At 39.5% G+C, this 19,093-nt stretch overlaps 1 protein-coding gene across 11 annotated transcripts in view; it reads left to right on the forward strand.

Annotated features, from left to right (window-relative positions):
• The first annotated feature begins 8,538 nt into the window (after nucleotides 1–8,538).
• PPP1R9A (protein phosphatase 1 regulatory subunit 9A) overlaps nucleotides 8,539–19,093 on the forward strand; it is a 299,215-nt gene continuing 288,660 nt past the window's right edge. For 10 of the 11 annotated variants that reach the window (XM_044246056.1, XM_044246058.1, XM_044246062.1 and 7 more), the window contains exons 1-2: nucleotides 9,111–9,509; nucleotides 10,776–12,400. In XM_044246056.1, coding sequence (XP_044101991.1) covers nucleotides 11,006–12,400 — 1,395 coding nt within the window. In that variant the 5' untranslated portion in view covers nucleotides 9,111–9,509; nucleotides 10,776–11,005. Of the gene's footprint in view, nucleotides 8,607–9,110; nucleotides 9,510–10,775; nucleotides 12,401–19,093 lie in introns of those variants that run through there. The other variant, XM_044246057.1, reaches the window with a different exon arrangement.

The following is a 19,093-nucleotide window of genomic DNA, read 5'->3' on the forward strand; positions in this document are numbered from 1 at the left end:
ATTTGAAAATAAAGAAGGGGAATCTTAGGGAAGTCTGCTATTGTAAAAAAGAACATATGCTTCAACAGAAAACTATACATTTTTTAGATCACATTCTTTCAGGTATCTGATTCTAGTTTTTTATTGTCATTGAGCTATTTTACAATTCTTTGAAGTGTAGGTTGCCTGATAACAATGCAAAATAATTCCCACCTATAGACCTATAAGTTCTATCAGATAGAGGTTCGCCTGCCTTCTCTCCATCACTGGGGAACAGGCCATTTTTGCTTTCATGTATACATTAACTTCAATATTTCTGATTTCCAAATGTAGTGTTTTTTTTTTTAATGATCTCTCTTGAATTGGTTGCAATATCTTGCCAGTTTACTCATTAATGAATTAAATAAAATCATTAACACATTTTTATTTTTTAATCTGTATGGGAGTCATGATTTTACCTTTTTTGAAAATGATCTTTCAACAACACCCTCAGTGTTTGTCTGCCTCCAAAAGTCCTGCATTTTCTGATGGAATTAGAATTTTAGTGGCTCTGAGAAGTATCCACCAGTTGGTTAAAACATTTCTGAAATCTCAACAAAGGTTATCTAACCTATCACTGTATTCTCAAATTTAAGATTTTATTTATTTATTTATTTATTTGAGAGAGAGAGACAGCGAGAGAGAGCATGACTGAGGAGAAGGTCAGAGAGCGAAGCAGACTCCCCATGGAGCTGGGAGCCCGATGTGGGACTCGATCCCGGGACTCCAGGATCACGCCCTGAGCCGAAGGCAGTCGTCCAACCAACTGAGCCACCCAGGCGTCCCTGTATTCTCAAATTTAAATACATTCTGTCTAAGAGATTAAAGTTTTCTCTGTAGTTTTGAAGTTAGAGGAAAGTTTTGAGCAGAAGGACTCAAGGAGTCTTCTCAATTCTTAGAAATGTGAGTACCACATTTATAAGTTTTTCTATCCTACTTGGATCGATGTAGAGAGCCAATCAGGACAGTAACTACAAAGCAATGGTTGTCAGGATTTTCTTAACCAAAAAGCCAAGCGTCGACCTCCATAACCAAAAACATAGCAGGGAGGATGGAGTAGCATGGTTTCTGATACCTCCTGTTCTTGGTCCCAGAGGCTCCCCCACATAGATCACAACACTCTACACAGCAGTAACCAAATAGTGATTCAGGAATGAGAACTGTAGGTATATACTACATATCGTAACTTATTGGATTCTAATATCAGTAACATCATCTAGTTAGTGTTTCCCAAACATCCGCTCTCAGTCTAGCTGCACAACAGTATCAACTTTAGAACATTCTGGAATTTACTAGATTCCACCCTAGATATTCTTATTAGGAGAGCTGGCCTACAACCCAGGCATTTAAATCTGATCAAGCTCTCTAGGTGATTCTGATTTCCTTTTTATTATTTTTTAATTTTTTAAAGATTTTATTTATTTATTTGAGGGAGAAAGAGACAGAGATAGCGACAGAAAGAGAGAGAGAGAGCGAGCATGACAAGCGGGGAGGAGAGGGAGAAGCAGGTGCCCACCTAGCAAGAGCTCAAGCCCAGGACCCCTACCTGAGCTGAAGGCAGACGCTTTAACTGACTGAGCCACCCAGGCTCAGGCTGAGCGTCCCTGAGTCATTTTGATTTTCACACAAGGTTTGGAGACAGCGGATACGATACTACAGATAAAGAGAAATACTCCCTAAATCTTGCAATATAAATTTATGTGTTTTCTTATATTGCTCTCCAAGCGTTCTTTACCAGGCCAAGGACAGCTAATGTTCCTTGTTCATGCCTCACACTGTGCCAAGGAATTAAATCAGATAAACAAATTTTCTTATGGGCAAGGAATATAGCAGAGTCTTATTTAATAAAGATTCTATAAGCCACATACCTGGTTTCTTTTGAACTTAATTAATATACCAGGCATTTATTTTTTCTTTTAATTTCTAAATCCTACCAAGAACGATTCAGTTGATTCAAAATCAATTATGTATTTGATTTCTACACAGTCAGCCTGAAAGGTAATAGTTTCTAAGAAACATTTTGTGTCAGTTCTGGATTGTTTGTTTCTTATATATTTCAGGTTTTACATACCCAAACATATTGTTAGAATCTTGCAGAGAAGTCTTAATTTTCCACAGTTGGAGAAAATTTTACTTAGAGCAAAATAAAAGCAATTGTCGTGTGCATTGACCTTGTGATTCAAAAATTTCAGAGAAGTGATCAGAAAGGTTTCAGTGAGGTGATGATTATGTCCAAATATTTTGGAAACTGTCTATATGTAAATATGTAAGTTTCTGGGTCAGCACTCATCCAAGATCATCTCAGTGTCGATTTTAGGCTTAGTGTTAGATTTTTGAAGGTGCATTTGCTTTCAGAAAATAAAGCTACAACACATAATAAATGACTATTTATTTATGCCTCATTTGGCCTTGGTCCAACTCTCCTCTGGATGAGCATGTGGTAGTCTATCATTTGGTTTTATGTAGCTCTTTGCTTAATCTCTGAGGCTCTTGAGATGAGTTCAATTTATGAGTTTGCAAAATATGTATACTTTGCTAAATTATAGCACATTGTACTTAAATACATATAATCTCTTATAAGAAAATTATTCAGGTTTCACAAAATCATGTCAGAGTAGCTTGTTAAATTTTAGAGCAAAGCAAAAAATTCTTTAAAAATCCAAGAAATTCAGTTTCCTTCCCTTTAAAGCTACAATAGGTCAAATTTACATTCTTGGCAAAGATGGTATCTTCTTTTTATTTTGTTGAAACTGTAGTACTTAACTCCCTTCTAAAATTTTAATTAATATCAGCTCAATTTCATCTCACATTAATGTATTTGTTTCTATTCCCAGGATCATAAAATATGAATTTCATTTCCTTTGAGGACCCAGCTAGGTGTTAGGCAGTTTTCAACTACTCATTATGCTGTTTCTGTAGCCATAAAATAAATAAGAGAGTCTTGTTTAAGTTTTGCCACAATTCAATATGGGAAATAGTAGTATATTATCTTTTTTGCATGGACATATACAGCCTTGGTGTCCGTGGGTTTCTTTTTTTAAAAGGGAATAAACACTTGGATTTTAAGGCAGAGAATTATTAATGTGGAATTTAACAGCATTTTCCCTCAATTAGACAAAAATTAGGAGCAGAGTTAAGATACAAGATTTTTTATACTAGCTGGTTTCTTTAATTTATACAAATACATCAAAAAAAAAAAAAAAACACACAGTCTCCTAATTTCAGTTGGACAGGTTTTTTTTTTTTTCTTCTACAATACTAAGAAAGCCCAGAAAGTATGTGATCCATCTACACTTTTAGAATCTAATCAAAAACACTAGCTGAGTGAAAAAAAATTTGTTGTGGCTTAATCAAGAAACTAACTCTAGGGCCAGCAATACTTCCAAATACTATTACAGTGCTGGGTACTGTCCTAGGACATGAACAAAAGTGTTGGTTGCTCTAGATCTGCCCCCCGATTAGGATAAGTATATGCTCATTATTCATCCAATTCAAAAATTTAATCGTGTAGAAACATGTAAGGCATTATGAGATATTTTCAAACTTCATTTTAAAATAATTGTATCGATAACATTCTATGCTGGGCATCAGAATTATAGCTAAGAACCTATGGAAAAATGTACTAACAACTCAGAACAAATTTTTTATTATTTCTTTTCTTTTTTAAAAAATTTATTTATTTGAGAGAGAGTGCTAGGTGGAAGGGCAGAGGGAGAGGGAGAGAAAGTCTTACGCAGACTCCAAGCTGAGGGCAGAGCGTGATTTTGGGCTCAGTCCCATGACCCTGAGATTCTGAGCTGAAACTGAGAGTCTGGTGACTCAACTGACTGCGGTGCTCAGGCACTCCTTATTTCTAAAAGCAGATAATCACATCTACAAGTTAAATACTAGAGTTTTGTTTTTGTTTTCTTTTTAAGTAGGCTCTATGCTCAACATGGAGCACCACTTGGGGCTTGAACTCCTAACCCTGAGATCAAGACCTGAACTGAGATCAAAAGTCAGATGCTTAACTGAGTCACCTACACACCCCTAATACTAGAGTTTTTAAAAAATGTTTTTTTTATAACTTGGATTTTTTTTTACCAAACAGGACTATAATGGACCTCCTCAAGGTCTAGTTCTGTTACTAGAACCAGACTGGAAATGGAAATAAAAATCAAAGAAATTTCCTGTTTAATTGTAGACAAACAGGGGTGTTTATCTATAAGCTTTAATAATTAGTTCACCAAAGCTAATGCCATAGAACAGAGAAGCTACTGACATAGTTTTGTTATTCTTTGATTCCTTCCTCCATATTTTCACAACTAAGAGTATTTTGGACAACCATTTCCTCCAACAGTTGTGTGCAAAGAAGAGCTATGCTATCATATAGCTCAAGAAATAGGCTTAGCATTTCTAAGGTAAAAGAATAATGAATATGAATTCCAGTAAAATGTTTTCAACTTGAATCTCAATTTGACACTTTGCTACCTGTTCTTTCCGTGAAGGATTACCATGCCTCTCCCATTTTGTTTCTGTCTTGAAATATAACATTATTCTGAAGCAGAGGAGACAACACGTCAATCCCAAAGATGCCAGAGTTCGGGTTCACTTTGTGGGTGGAGAATTGGCACATAGAATGCCACCACAAGAATCCTTTTGCCAGAGGGGCTAATCGGCTGAAAGTAAAATGGGCTTCTGTAGGAACAGATAATGCCTCACACTTGTTATTAAACATGCAGTTTATACTATTGTAAAACTGAAAACTGAGAAGAATGTTTACGGCAGCTATTGTTTCAAACTTAGAAGCAGTGACAGTAATGAAAACATCATACCAATGTCTAATCCAATAAAATTCTTGGTTTACTGTGTTTTGTATGGGCAACCAAATAAAGTAAAAATAGGGAATAAAAGAGAAGAGGTATCACTTTAGCGTGAACACACTGTAGATCTATTGTGCTATATTTGTAGAGCTAAAAAATTAACAGCAACTTAAAAAATGACTTTAGGAATCCCAAGAAGTTCCATAGTTTATTACTTTCAAATAAAAGTAAATACTCAAACCCATCACGAGCCTACTTTTAGGTGGAACAGCCAAGATACTGGATGTATTGTAGAATGAGAAATCGATCAAGGTGATGGTATAAATTTTCAGTGGCATGCCCAAGACATGAATGTAGGTAGAAAGCAATGCTGAATCATTATCAATTTATTTGGGCAGAATTGACACCTTCTAGATTAGAAAATCTGTTTATTGATTTAAGCTTAATTTCATAGTTAGTAATACAAAATCAGACTGATCAGAGATATCTCTTGTATTCTGAATGTAAGCTGAGAACTTACATTCACTGTTTTACAGAAATGTGTTTCATCTCTACAACGGAGTGTGTGCGGAATATCAAAAACCTAAAACACCGTAAGGCAGACTTCAATTTTTACCCTTAAATAGGGATGGTTATTTTAAAAGATGGACCTTTAAGATACCCGAATACCAACATTCACATCTGAAGGGGACAAAGCACTCTGGTATTTGCAAATGTGAAATAAGCAGTTATAAATATGCTTTTGGCAACCAAATTGCTTCATTACTATCAACACATTTTTCTTATTAGTATTGGTAAAGAAATAGTAGTAGGAGTAAAATATCCTTTTATGCTAAACCTATGTGTAAACTTATATAAAGTGCTCTTCCATTATTTTGTGTATTGCATAAAGAGATTATTGTGGAGACCTTTAACTCTGTTCTTGTCTTTTCTCTCCATGACCTTCTGTTAATATACAACCAGCCAGGTGCCTTCCTGCATTAAATTATGGCGTGAAAGGCAGGTTTCAGGCTTATCTTAGTGAATATTATCTAGTCTTAAATTTGATTCAGGCTTGATTTAGGCTTAATTTATAACTGTACCCAATATTTCACTTACACTTATGAATAATAATAACTCTTTGACTAGTTACTCAGAATATCCATTATGAGAACTTTAAAAATATATTGAGAAAACCCCTAAAACAACATAGAGTACATTTTGTACTTTTTTTTTTTTTTTTAAGATTTTGTTTTAGAGAGAGAGCATGAATGCAAGAGGGAGGGACAGAGAGGAAGGAAGAAGAGCCTGAGAAAGAATCTGAAGCCAAACAGGCATTGAGCTTGGAGCGAGACCCGGCTTTGACTAGGTGACCTGGAGGTCATGACCTGAGCCGAAATCAAGAGTCTGCTGCTCCATCAACTGAGCCACCCAGGTGTCCCTACATTTTGTACTTTTTATCTACTAATCTTATGGTCCCTTTTTACTATCATGGTATTACTGATTACAAAGGAACTAAGAATAACAGTCCACAATATCCTCCAGGACTTATGAAAGAAATCATATAGGAAAATCATCTGCCCCAATGTATTGTACTTTGTATTCCACTCATGTCAATACTAAACATCACCTGTTATACCCTAACACTGCTCCAACCCCTTTCCAACTGGAAAATGCAAAATGTAGGACCTTGAATCCTCAATACATTAATGAGCTACTAAACTAAGTTTCAACCCTCATAAAGTCAATATGCCTTTTTTAATTTATAGAAATGCAAATGTTGTCTAGGATAGCACTGTCCAATAGAAATTTCTGTGATAAAAATGTTCTGTATCTACACTGTTCAATAGGGTAGCCTCTAGCCATTGAGTTCTTCAAATGTGGCTGGTGGGACTAAGGAACTGAATTTTTAATTGTATCTGGTTCTAAGTAATTTAAACAGCCACATGTATTGGTTAGTACTGGTCTAGTAGACTCTTAAAATAGGTAAGTGTTAGAACTGGAAAGTAGATTATGGGCAATCAAGAAATCTTAAAATTATCAGCTTTATCTTTTCAAAAACTCTGTCATTCATTCCTTCAGTATGAATTTTTCCAGAAGGTTCACATTAAAAAAAAAAACAAAAACACAAAAACCAACCAAATTCTTTAGGTTGCTTTTCTGTATGAATCATCTTTTTGCAAAGAGGTGTAAGACTGATTTTATTGCCAACTCTGCCCCCTCTTCTACAGACAGAACTCAGTGATTAGGTTCTTGCATTTATTTAGGTTACTCTCCTAAAAAACATGGTTTCCATACTGCAAGTAAATGACAGGAACTTTTCCACTAAATTATCCCAGACAGCACAAATGTTCTTTCCAAAAGTGGAGACTGGAACCACAGCCCCCTCACGTTGCCTGCTACATCTGTTTATGCTTATAGAAGTGACATCCACTTTGTAGACAGAGAATGCCAATTTCTTGGGAAAGCACCCAGAATTTGGTGAGCTTGAAGAAAAAAATTCACTGTTCAAAATACTTAGAATTGAGTAACTACAAAGGCTTTTTGAAATTAAGTGGGGAGAGATTTTCTTCCAGGGTATAGATTCTGTATACAGACTTGCTGGACTTCATATCCATCGACAATCATTTAGTAGTTGATAAAGCTTTGGGTAAGTTATAAACCTCAACTTCAGTTTTCCCATCTGGGAAATGCAGATAATTATAGTTCCGTTGGGAAAACTTGTTTAAGACTTTGAAATGGGCAAAATATCACTGGGAGTTCTTTCAGTGGAAGGCTGGATGTTATCTACAGGAATCTGGTTTTTTGGTTCTAAGGCAGTCTGCACCTTTGACCCTCGATAAGGCCATTTTACTATTTTATAAGCTGTAGAAAGTAATGGTAATGTAAATGTTCTTATCTATAGAAATGCAAAATTACTTTGTTTTTCTTAGAGATATCATTACTTCCCTGTAGAACAGATAATTCGAAACATTTCATTTTGAGGCCTTATAGAGTTTTACCCAGTTTGGCCTCTTTACGGATTGTCCGTTAAGATCTGCTCTTCACATCCTTGTTGGAATGGGTTGTAACATCTTGCGATTCCCTCCCTAATTAATGAGTTAAATGATATTTCTGACACATTTTTATTTTCTATGTCTATGAGAGCTACGGTATTACCGTCTTCAAAAATTAATCCTTTAGTCATTTCTACCCTGTGGAATATTTGGGAGGATTGGTTAAAAAATCCACATTGATCCTCATGATCAGTTTCGTATTTTGCCCCAAGGCTGTAACACTTCCGGTCTTTGGTGGGGGGGGGGATGAAGGGGGGGATGAAGGGGGATGAAGTAGCGGCAAAAGGGGGAGGTTGGGGGTCAGAAAAATTCTATCCTGACGCGAACGTCAGAAGACCTCATCCTTTTCTTTTTTTAACAGTGGAGACTTGAGGTCAAGGTGGGTGTTAGGCGGGGCACAGTGGCCTAGGTGTTGGCCTTCCCGGCCTGGTGAGTGGCCTGGGATTTTAGATGCCCTGGGGTCATCAAGTTAATGCAGACTTTGTGGGGGCCCAGCAGCGGGCCGAGCGGTAGCCCAGTATGCGCCGAACCAACCCCTCTCAGCAAGGCCGAGAGGCCCCAGGAGAGCAGGCCTTGCCCCAGGCCCCGGAGGCCCCTAGCCCGCGGCCGAGGGGGTGGGGCGGCCTCTCCTCGGGCCGGTGCTTTTCGCCCTCGGTTGGCCGCCAGAGGCTCCCTCTCTCTCTCCCTCTCCTGGGATTTTGCTGCCGGGCTCCCTCTCTCTGCGGCCCTAGAGTTAATCCCATCAGCCGAGGTGAGGCACCTGTTACCCTGGGCCTTCCTCACCCCCGCGGCCTCTCCCCCACTACACCTGGGCTCCCGGGCGGCCCAAACGGCCCGGCGCCGGGGACCGCACGTGGGCCAAGCCCCTTCCGCGCCGGGACCCCCGCCCCAGGCCGGCCCGAGTGTGCGAGCGTGTCGCGGCCCGGGCCGCCGCCCGCCCGCAATGGCGTTGGGGAGCGCAGCGCGCCTCCCGGGGCCGCCAGCCGCGGGCTGGGCGCGCGTGGGGGCCGCGGCGCGAGTGGAAGCGGCCGCCGCAGCCGCCCTCCGCGCTGCGCCGTGAGCGGCGGGTGGAGGGGCGCCGAGCCGGCCGGCGCGGGAGAGAGCCGCGGCCACCGTGGGGCGGGGGGCGCCTCTAAGGAGGGGGGTGGGAGCCGCGGCCGCCCGACCCTCCCCGCCGGCGGCGGCTCCCGCTCGGGTAAGGGGGAGGCTGTGCGCGGGGCGAGGAGTTGGGGAGGGTGGAGATGAAGAGGAAAAAAATCGGGATGTACAAAGGCTGAGTTGCAGGCTGGGGGTGGGGGTGGGTTGTGGTTGGGGAGCGATAGGTTGAGGATCGGAGGCATTATCAGTGGGATCTATTGTTTCCTGGCACATTGGGAGGAAAAACAAAGGGATTTATTATCATTACCCTGTAATATTTTTTTTCTTTTTCTTTTTTTAATGTGGCTAGGGAGCTCGGCTTTCCCCGTGCCACACTGGGATCCGCCTGGCAGCCGCCGGGAGCCGCAGCCAATGTGTTAGGACTTCAGGTGCTTTTTGGCACAAAGCTAGACTGCGACCTCCTACCATAGCGCTTGGCGTCACCTGCTCTCCCGGCCCTGCCCCGGGGCCGAGGGATTGCGTCCCGAACCAGGCTTGGGAACCGGCTGCCTCTCAAGTTGGTGTTATTTATGTTTGTCTTTTGTGAGGGCAGGTTTTGAGTCCCCCGGCGGCCCCATCTCCCCCGCCTCCGCCCCCTCGGGTTCGAATTGGCCGGGGAGGGAGTGGGGTGTACGTGGGGGGGGGGAGGGGAGGGTGTGCAAGGCTTAAACAAATGTCAGGGTACAAGGAGATTGTCGATGCTTTACAAAAAAAACAGGCACCACACTCTCAAGCCTTTCTTGTTTGTCTGCATGGGCCATGCATGCGTGCTGGGCCAGAAGCCGAGTTTGGAGGCGGTTTAAGTGAAAGTGTGTGCTTCCTCAGCTGATGGTGCGTGAGGGTGATATGGCTCGGCCTAATATTAAAAGACAAAACAAAGCAAAAACAAAATGAAAAATCTTTAGAGCTACATTGTCTGCGCCTCAGCGGATCTTGAAGTATTTGATTACTGGCATATTGATATAAAATCCAGCTGTGGGCTAGTGGAGACCAGCAAGCATGCATTGCGTTGCATTCTGAGCTTGTAGTAAGTTAGAGGAGTAAACAAATCAGGACTATGAAAAGAGGGCTCATGTTATATTTTCTTTCTGATCGTCACGTTCTGCATTTATTCCCATGATATTCTACATCTCACTCTATAATTAATCGTATCCACGCTTAGGAAACTTCCAAATATTAGATGTGAGTGCACTTAGAGTGAAACTTATTTTCATTTAAGAACTTTCTTCTGCTTGTTTTGGTCTGAAAATGTTCTAATGTTGCTCTGGGGATGCTGTACATGAGAGTATTGGACCAAAGAGGGTGAACTAAGCTTCTGTAAGCATATTTTGGACTTTGGAAACATAGATTCCAAACTTTGAATTGTACTTAAACAGAAAGAATAAATTCTACCTGATGGGGAGCACCCCAAATGAAATTCATTTTTCTGAAGGTTTGGTGATATCTTAAAGATCTGTGAACTGCTGGTTTCTTTGAAGGTCATTCACAAAAGCAACAGAAACTTAGGCTAAAGTTATGTACTTGTACTCATGTGTAACTTGTATGTGTGTCAGTATATGATTTCTGTAGGGATCTCCAAATTGTGTTTGAAACATTTTTGTTATCTAAGGCCAATTAGAGGGAAAACTTTTAAATTCTTGGCTTTTAAATTCCCTTATCAATAAATGATTTTTTTTTCCTGTTTGACATAGGGCTAAGCCACATTGAAAAGTGTATTGTTAGTTGACTGAACTTAAATTCAAATAAGTAAATGAATTTAGAAATTCATTCTTTTCTGTTACAGATGAACCTCTAGTCTTGCTTTGAAAAAGCCATTTTGTGTAACCCCTGACTGAATAATTTCCTAATACACCTGTTGGGAGGATCACTGATACAGTATGGCATTTGAGAGGTACTTTTTCTTGACCAAATACTGGTGATTAGAGAAGAGAGGTGTTTTGTTTTTGTTTTTTGTTTTTTGTTTTTTTTTTTCCTGATCATTATGAACATTGGCTTTTCACCCCTGAAGTAAAAATGTTGAAAACCGAGTCTTCAGGTGAACGAACCACTCTCAGAAGTGCCTCTCCTCACAGGAATGCTTATAGAACTGAGTTCCAGGCACTGAAAAGTACCTTTGACAAACCCAAGTCAGATGGGGAGCAAAAAACAAAAGAAGGTGAGGGCTCCCAGCAGAGCAGGGGGAGGAAATATGGCTCCAACGTCAACAGAATTAAAAATCTATTTATGCAGATGGGTATGGAACCCAATGAAAATGCTGCAGTCATTGCCAAAACAAGGGGGAAAGGTGGACCTTCATCTCCACAGAGAAGAATGAGGCCCAAAGAATTTCTGGAAAAAACAGATGGCTCCGTTGTTAAGTTGGAGTCCTCTGTTTCCGAACGAATCAGTAGATTTGACACAATGTACGATGGCCCTTCATATTCTAAGTTCACAGAAACTCGGAAGATGTTTGAGAGAAGTGTGCATGAGTCAGGACAGAACAACCGCTATTCCCCAAAGAAAGAGAAAGCTGGAGGGAGTGAGCCTCAGGATGAGTGGGGTGGCTCGAAGTCCAACAGAGGCAGTACCGATTCCTTGGACAGCCTTAGCTCCCGGACAGAGGCTGTCTCCCCAACTGTGAGTCAACTGAGTGCAGTGTTTGAGAATACCGATTCCCCCAGTGCCATTGTTCCTGAGAAGGCTGAGAACAACGCATACTCAGTGACTGGCCATTATCCCCTGAATCTACCATCTGTTACTGTTACAAATCTTGACACTTTTGGTCACCTTAAGGATTCGAATTCTTGGTCTCCTCCAAGCAAACACGGTGATGATGCAGAGGATTCTCAGAAGGGTCATACAACTCCGGGACCAGAAGTGGCTTTGAAAAGTACCTCTCTAGCCTCCATACCCAGTGAAGAGACACAGCAGAGCGAGGAAGCCGAGGACTCCACATCCAACCAAGAGATTCCTGTCGGGATTGACAGAGACGTTCCTGAAGAACCTTGTGCTGACACTAAGGCAATGCCCGAGTCTGAAATCCCTTCACCACAAAATGAACCTTTAGAAGACGCCGAGGCTAATTTAGTTGGGAGTGAGGCAGCAATGCATCAGAAGAAAGAACTGGCAGGAGGTGATTTTACCTCTGCTGATGCTTCTGGATCCAGGTGTGGAAAGGAAGTACCTGAAGATTCGGTTCATTTTGAGAGTTCTCATGTTTACATGCACAGTGACTATAATGTATACAGGGTCAGGTCCAGGTATAATTCAGACTGGGGAGAGACGGGCACTGAGCAGGATGAGCAGGAAGAGAGTGATGAAAACAGTTACTATCAACCTGATATGGAATACTCGGAAATTGTTGGATTGCCAGAAGAAGACGACATCCCAGCAAATAGGAAAATTAAGTTTAGTAGTGCTCCAATTAAGGTAAGTATGTTTTCTCAGTTTGATTTTGAAATTTCTAAGTTGGTTTTTTTTTTTTGTATTTGGGCCTAAATGTATGTAGAATAGATTTGACAACTATAAGGAAGTCACGGTTGTTGATAAACACATGTTGTCAAGTGATTTTAAAAGTTTGGGAGATGTCCACATATTTCCTAATATACTTTAGGATTGCTTAAACCGGTATTGACTAATAGTAAAGTTGAAGAAGTTTGAGGATTGTGAGATACATTCCAATGGACTGGAGTATGAATAATATGAACCCGGAAAACCGGGAGTGTTAGTTTGAAAATAGAATTACCTCTTTAACTAGTTCTACTAAAAGTACCCATATGTAATAATAACATTTTCTGAATCTGGACCCTCTAGGATATGAGGCATAATGTACAATGAGAGAGTCATGGTTGACCTTGAAATAATAGTCTTTATTTACTTGCTTAAAAAAATTCTTGAGTTCTCTCTTACTTAAGTATAAGTGGATTGTGAGGAATGTTGAAACTTACTATTTTTTTTTTTTTTGTACTGCTACTTAGTAGCGAAAGTTTGATTCATGGAAATATATTAGCGGACTTAAATACTTTAATTGGAAAGCTAGGGCTGTGATTAGCTTTGAGTTCAGAACTTGTGATGTAGCCCTGAAATGAAATTTTATGAAAGGAAATTAAATTGATTTGTCATTCATGTATATGTTTTTACCTCTTAAAAGCTGGATAAATGCCAATTGAATTCAGATGCTCTATTCTAATGACTTCACTTACTTAACATTTGGTGTAGAAGAAATAGCACAGCATACATCAGAAGCGGGGGTGGGGGGTGGGGGGGTGGGGTGGGGGGGGTGGGTAGGGGGTGAAGCATTATTAGCTGATAATGGCGGGAGGGGCAGGAGGTGGTGGGTTGAGTATCATAGTCCCCTGGAATGCTTTTTCAAAGTGTACTTGCCCATCAGCCTCCGTCCTATGATTCTGGCATGCCCTCCTAGGGGAATCTGAAGGGTTGTGGTGGTAGAAATGTGCAGATTGAAACCACTTTCTAGGGACTCCCAGCTTGGAATTTGGAATTTGATGGGATGTCTTTTAAAGGAATCTGAAATCCACTGTCTATTGTCATTTCTGTCTTTTGAAACTTCCATATAAGGCTGTAAGAGAGAGAATTTACAAAGCAAAGAGAAATTCGACTTTGCTCTAATTATGAAATACTAATTTGAAATAAATAATCTATGAAATTATTTATAGGTGTTAGTAGGCAGTTCATTTCATTAGGGTAAGACAAAATTTCTGGGTCAGAATGGGCCATGCCGAGTTACACTGTGTTTAAAATAACTAGATATGTGAGTGTGGTTTCTGAGTAAGCTAAGTTTCTTTGCTGTGTTTTCCCACTTTCCTTTGTGAGCCTCTCCCCTAAACCTCTGCCCTCCACCCCCCAAGTCTTAGGCTCTCTCTTTAGAGGTGTCTTTCCATCAGGCTTATCCAGGGAGTTCCTAAATTTCGCCGTGCATGTTCCCTTCCGAGTGCTCTCCTTTGAGCATCATCTTTCTACCCCTTAGGAAGAAAGCAATAAGATTAAATTGTTTCTCACTGAGCAAGGCAGGAATAACTGAAATGAACTCTTCAAGGAGTTTGTTCAAACCAGTGACTAACTCCGTAATGGGGGATAGCAGCTTACGGAAATTTATCAACTAGAACACTACCCACTCGACCAAATTGGGCACCAGCCTTGTATTTGCGTCCTGAGCTGCACAAAATGTAATGCATGGTGATGGGTTTAATGCATTTTAAAGGATTTCTTAATGAAATATGGCTGTTCATAGGTGAACAAACCAGGTTTGGGATATGATATTCTGAAATTCAAGTGATTTTTCCTACTGTTGCTTATAACAAAAAGCATTTTGCCTTTTAATTTTCATGTAATAAAGAAATTAGGTATTTTATATAACAAGGAATGAAATAGATTACATACATATAAGTTGTAACACATTTTATCAAGAATAAGGTTTGTGAAACAAAGATAATGCACTAGGTTTTAGTGGGCAGTTAAAAGTACTAGTTGGAGTGGATTAAGTTTGCAAACAGAAGATTCATTCTTAGCCCTTTGTAATGAATAAGACAATTACTCTTTCTTGTTGTTCTCACTGTTTAACATGTAAGTGGATTCACTTGGAAATCTTGAGAGTCACTTTTCTACTGGTACTGGGGATGGTAGTATTTAGATTATTCTCCAATTAAGATTTTTGTCTCAGAGGGTGGTAACAATGAAGTTCAACAAGTGTTTATTGAAGGCTTTTCATGTGTCTGTGCTCATGCTGTTTGAGGTAGAAGGCACACAAATCTACAATGTTGCCTCTTTCCTATGTGAGCTGGTTTAATTGGTTCTTTAATACTTGTTATTTAAAACACATATAACACAGTCTGAAAACCTGTGCTGAAATGTCTCATGTCTTATGAGGACTGTAACTGTCCTTGGCTGTGCTAAATGCATGGATTGAACAGGATTTGATAAACCATTTGGAAGGAAATACACTGTGCCATTCCCTATGTATGTTTCATTATTCCTTTTGTAAAGTTGCACTTACAGAATGGGAGATTATGATTACCAACCTAAACCTTTTCTTTTGAAATTTAAACATACTGCCTCTTTCAGCAACCAAAGGTGACATATTCTTTACAGAAATGATCTTTAGAACTTTTACATTCTTTTCCTGATATTCTCATTTACTCTTCACCGGAGTAAATATTCTCAACACTTTTGGGCTTTTGTTTTACATCTTGTGTATGATCTTTATGTGTGTGATCATTTCGTCAGTTTTTATTTCAGTTCTTCTATAGATTTTTTTAAATAGATACTTTCCTGAGACGTCTTAAATCTGGATCTAGGAAAGCATCAAAATGATAGCTGATCTTTCCTGTGTAGCGTATTACTTATACATAATTGGTGACATTTAGAAATGGATTGTTTCTTAATGGATAGGTTGATGTGTTTCACAGTGTTGTGGAAAATTACAGTGGGATTGATTAATAATGGAAAATATAAAATCCAAGTTTGAAATATGGAGTGAGAGAGTGTTATGAACCATGCTAATTTGAGCTATGGAATTATGCCTTCATTCTCAGGAATTTCTCAAAACCAAGAGATTGAATTAATTAGCTTTGCTTTAAATGAACCCAGGAGAGAAGTGGTGGCATTTTTCATTATTGTTTTCTATTAATTTGGAATATTTACTGAGACCATGCTACGTGTGGGTAACAGTGCAATATACAATAAAATGTAATAAATACATAAAGTGACTGGAGCCGATCAGGTCAGCAAATGCCAGGAGGTGGGGAGTGGATAGCCCCTTAAGGATGGTTCTCAGGCTGTTCTCCTGAACTGTTCCTGGATGCTCTTTCTAAGGTCACTGCAACCCTTTTAAGGCAGGCATAACTCTTTCTCTCTTTCTGGTAGTCTTATGTCCTTTGGATAGGTGTTCTCGAAACTTAGCATCAATGAAAAAGGGTATTTTCCTAATTCCCTTAGCAAGAAGGAGATTGCAGGGTTAATGTGACGGTATGTTGTGCTCTACCTTTCTGAGTGTTCTCTCCAACTGTATGGAGTTTGCAGAGCTGGGGTTCAAAGGAGAATCACCAAGGACTGCAGTGCTTCTCTAAATCGTACATGAGACTTGTTGAAAGTGGGGTCCCTTAGCATTCTCTTTCTTTTGGGGGGCTCCGAGTTGATACGGAGGACATATATAAGATCTTTTATTTGGGAGGTGTTCAGAGTATAGTTCTGAGATTCAGATTTCGGTCATTCTGTTTCTTCAGATAGTCTTGCTCAGTGCTCTTAAACTTTAATATGCTTATGAAACCCCTGGGGATATTTTAAAGTGTGGATTTCTGATTCAGCAGTTATTTGGGGGGAATCACCTTGATGCAAAGATTAGCCTCCAAGCACATCACCAGCTTTCCCACGGGCTATACAATAGACAGGCTCAGCAACCAGATTAAATGTCTGAATCACAGTATTTATCAAATCAGTTTAAAACGCACAGCCAGAAGCAAGAGGAAAGCCATAGGGAAAGTTTACACAGGTAAGGAGCAAAGTTTGGAGGGACCACAGAACCTGAGGCTCGGGTACACAGTATTTATATGCCCAGCCCTCTCACTTTCACATCACCCTTTCCACTAAGGGTACGGTTATGAGGACCAGAGTTGATTTTTGAGCATGGGCTCCACATACTAATAATCCCCTCAGCTCATGATATCATGGTATTTGCTCTACAGAAGAGAGACGGTACAAGTACGCTTACAGACAGCTGTAGCTTTGCCAGTTTCCCTGGGTTTTATTTGTGTTTCTTGGGTCAAGCACCTGTGAGTCTGAAATAAGACCAGGCTGGGCGGCCTCGGTGGGTGGCTGGTATGGAGATGGCGTATCTGGCAGTCCAGAGATGGCACGAGGATGACTTGGTCTTTCCATCCCTTTTCTTTCTGCAAGTGAACTTCTTGTTTGTTCCATCAATATATTTTCTATTTTGGAATGTCTTTCCGCTTATAACTTACCTATTTTTAGCACATCTTAAAAATTTTGCCTTCGTTTTTAGAAGCTTATAAGCTGTTATTATCTAATTGAGCCTCTGAATGTGGCCTTTACCTCCTTAAGTTATTAGCTTACTTACCGTCAGTGACCATCACTTATAAGTGTCATCCATCCCATTTGTTTTCTTTTTTTAATTTAATTTAATTTTTTTAAAAGATTTTATTTATTTATTTGACAGACAGAGATCACAAGTAGGCAGAGAGGCAGGAGGAGAGAGAGGAGGAAGCAAGCTTCCTGCTGAGCAGAGAGCCCGATGTGGGGCTTGATCCCAGGACCCCGGGATCATGACCTGAGCTGAAAGCAGAGGCTTTAACCCACTGAGCCACCCAGGTGCCCCCCCCCCATTTGTTTTCTTGACCTATATAACAGAATTTAATATTGTTGAATAATATAGCAAATTCACAAATAGTAGGTCTCAGGTGAGGTTGTGGATTCCTTAAAAGATCTCAAGTGTGTGCTGAGGCTGCTGGTCAACAGATCGCTCTTTGGAATATGATTGTGAAGTAGTTTTCTGACTTCTGACAAGAGCTGGTCACAAAATGTGGGGGAATCCTTTAACACATTTGCTTTCCAGATTGGTCTGCTATAGCTGATTTTGTGGAATTGTGTTCTTTGAAGCTGACGTAAGTGTAAAGTTTTAAGGTGCGTGATGGTTGTGGATACAAGAGTGGATTATGACCTCTAAATTCATAAAAAATTTGGGTCATTAAAATGTCACATCATTGACTCTTGTGTTAGACCACACAAGAGTTTTATACAAGAGTGTTTAATTTTTTTTTTTCTTTTTGGAAGATTTTATTTATTTATTTGAGAGAGAGAACACAAGCAGGGGAAGGGACAGAAGGAGAGGGAGAATCAGAACCCCCACTGAGCAGGGGGCCTGACACGGGACTCCATTCCAGGACCCCGAGATCATAACCTGAAGGCAGATGTTTAACTGACTGAGCCAGCCAGGTGCCTGACATATTTCTTAATATAAGTTGTGGAAAATATGCTCGAAAAAACATTACTCTAAGTGAATTTGAGATATATCTGATGAACTTCCTAAATCTAGAGTAAAAATTAAATAGCAGTTTGCAAACTGTTAATGTGAGCTTTTTAAGAAAATGTTTTTAATTATAAAAAAAGCAGGAGGAAGCAGTTCTTGATAGACTCAGAAACTCCATTTCTTTCATTTTTTGGAAGCCTAAATTAATAAACTAGAGAGAGTATAGGATTGTTGTCTTATTTAGTTTGTTTTTCTTTGGATAACTTTGATTTCATAACATTTAAATTGGACTTCCTTTAACATTCTGATGTCTTGATTCATAACCAGGTAAATATGTAAAATATTTTAATGTACTATACACATTTAATGTACAAATATTTTAATGTACCCCTTTTCTAATATTGAATGTGTAGACTAATACCTCTTTTTTGTTTTACTAAACACTGGTCATTTAGTCTGCAAAAAGGGGTTCTTTTCTACAACAAACTGTTACAGACGTTTCCTGGCATTTATTTGTAGTAGAAAGATTTAGTTTTTTGTTTTTTGTATCAGCCATAATTTTTATCTTCTCCTCTAAACTTCCTCACAAAGGACACTGGTTGTTGGCATTAATGGATTTTAAAGGGAAGAGACTGTATTTAGGGGAAAATAACATTCTGTGTTATCCATGCCTTGTTTACCTTACTAACGCAGTTATATGCCCAACAGTAGTAATCTGATTTAAGTCTCATCTGCATTAGAATTTTTTTTTTCAACATCTTACTTCTTCACCACTCAAGGACAAAAAAGGTTTCAGAATTTTTCTAGAGAGATACAGTTAGCTATGGGATAATTTCTGCATAAACAAAACAAGCATTGCTATGTTAAACTCTGAATATCATTTCTTGGCTTTTGAGCTGTTATTTAATTCCTTTGCTTTTCTATTTAATATTCTTTTCTTAGTATTCTATGTTCTTCCTTTTTGGACCTATTGCACTTTTGTTCTTTTGCTTCATTATATTCCACAGCTCCCATTTTGAATGGGAAGAGATGATTCGTATTTTTTCTTCCTGGTTACTTAAAAATTTTTCCCCGGGTCTCATTTCTTCACTGTGGTTTGTGACATAGGAATTTACGGATGA

Source organism: Neovison vison, chromosome 4 (assembly GCF_020171115.1).
Source record: "Neovison vison isolate M4711 chromosome 4, ASM_NN_V1, whole genome shotgun sequence".
Taxonomy (NCBI): Eukaryota; Metazoa; Chordata; class Mammalia; order Carnivora; family Mustelidae; genus Neogale; species Neogale vison.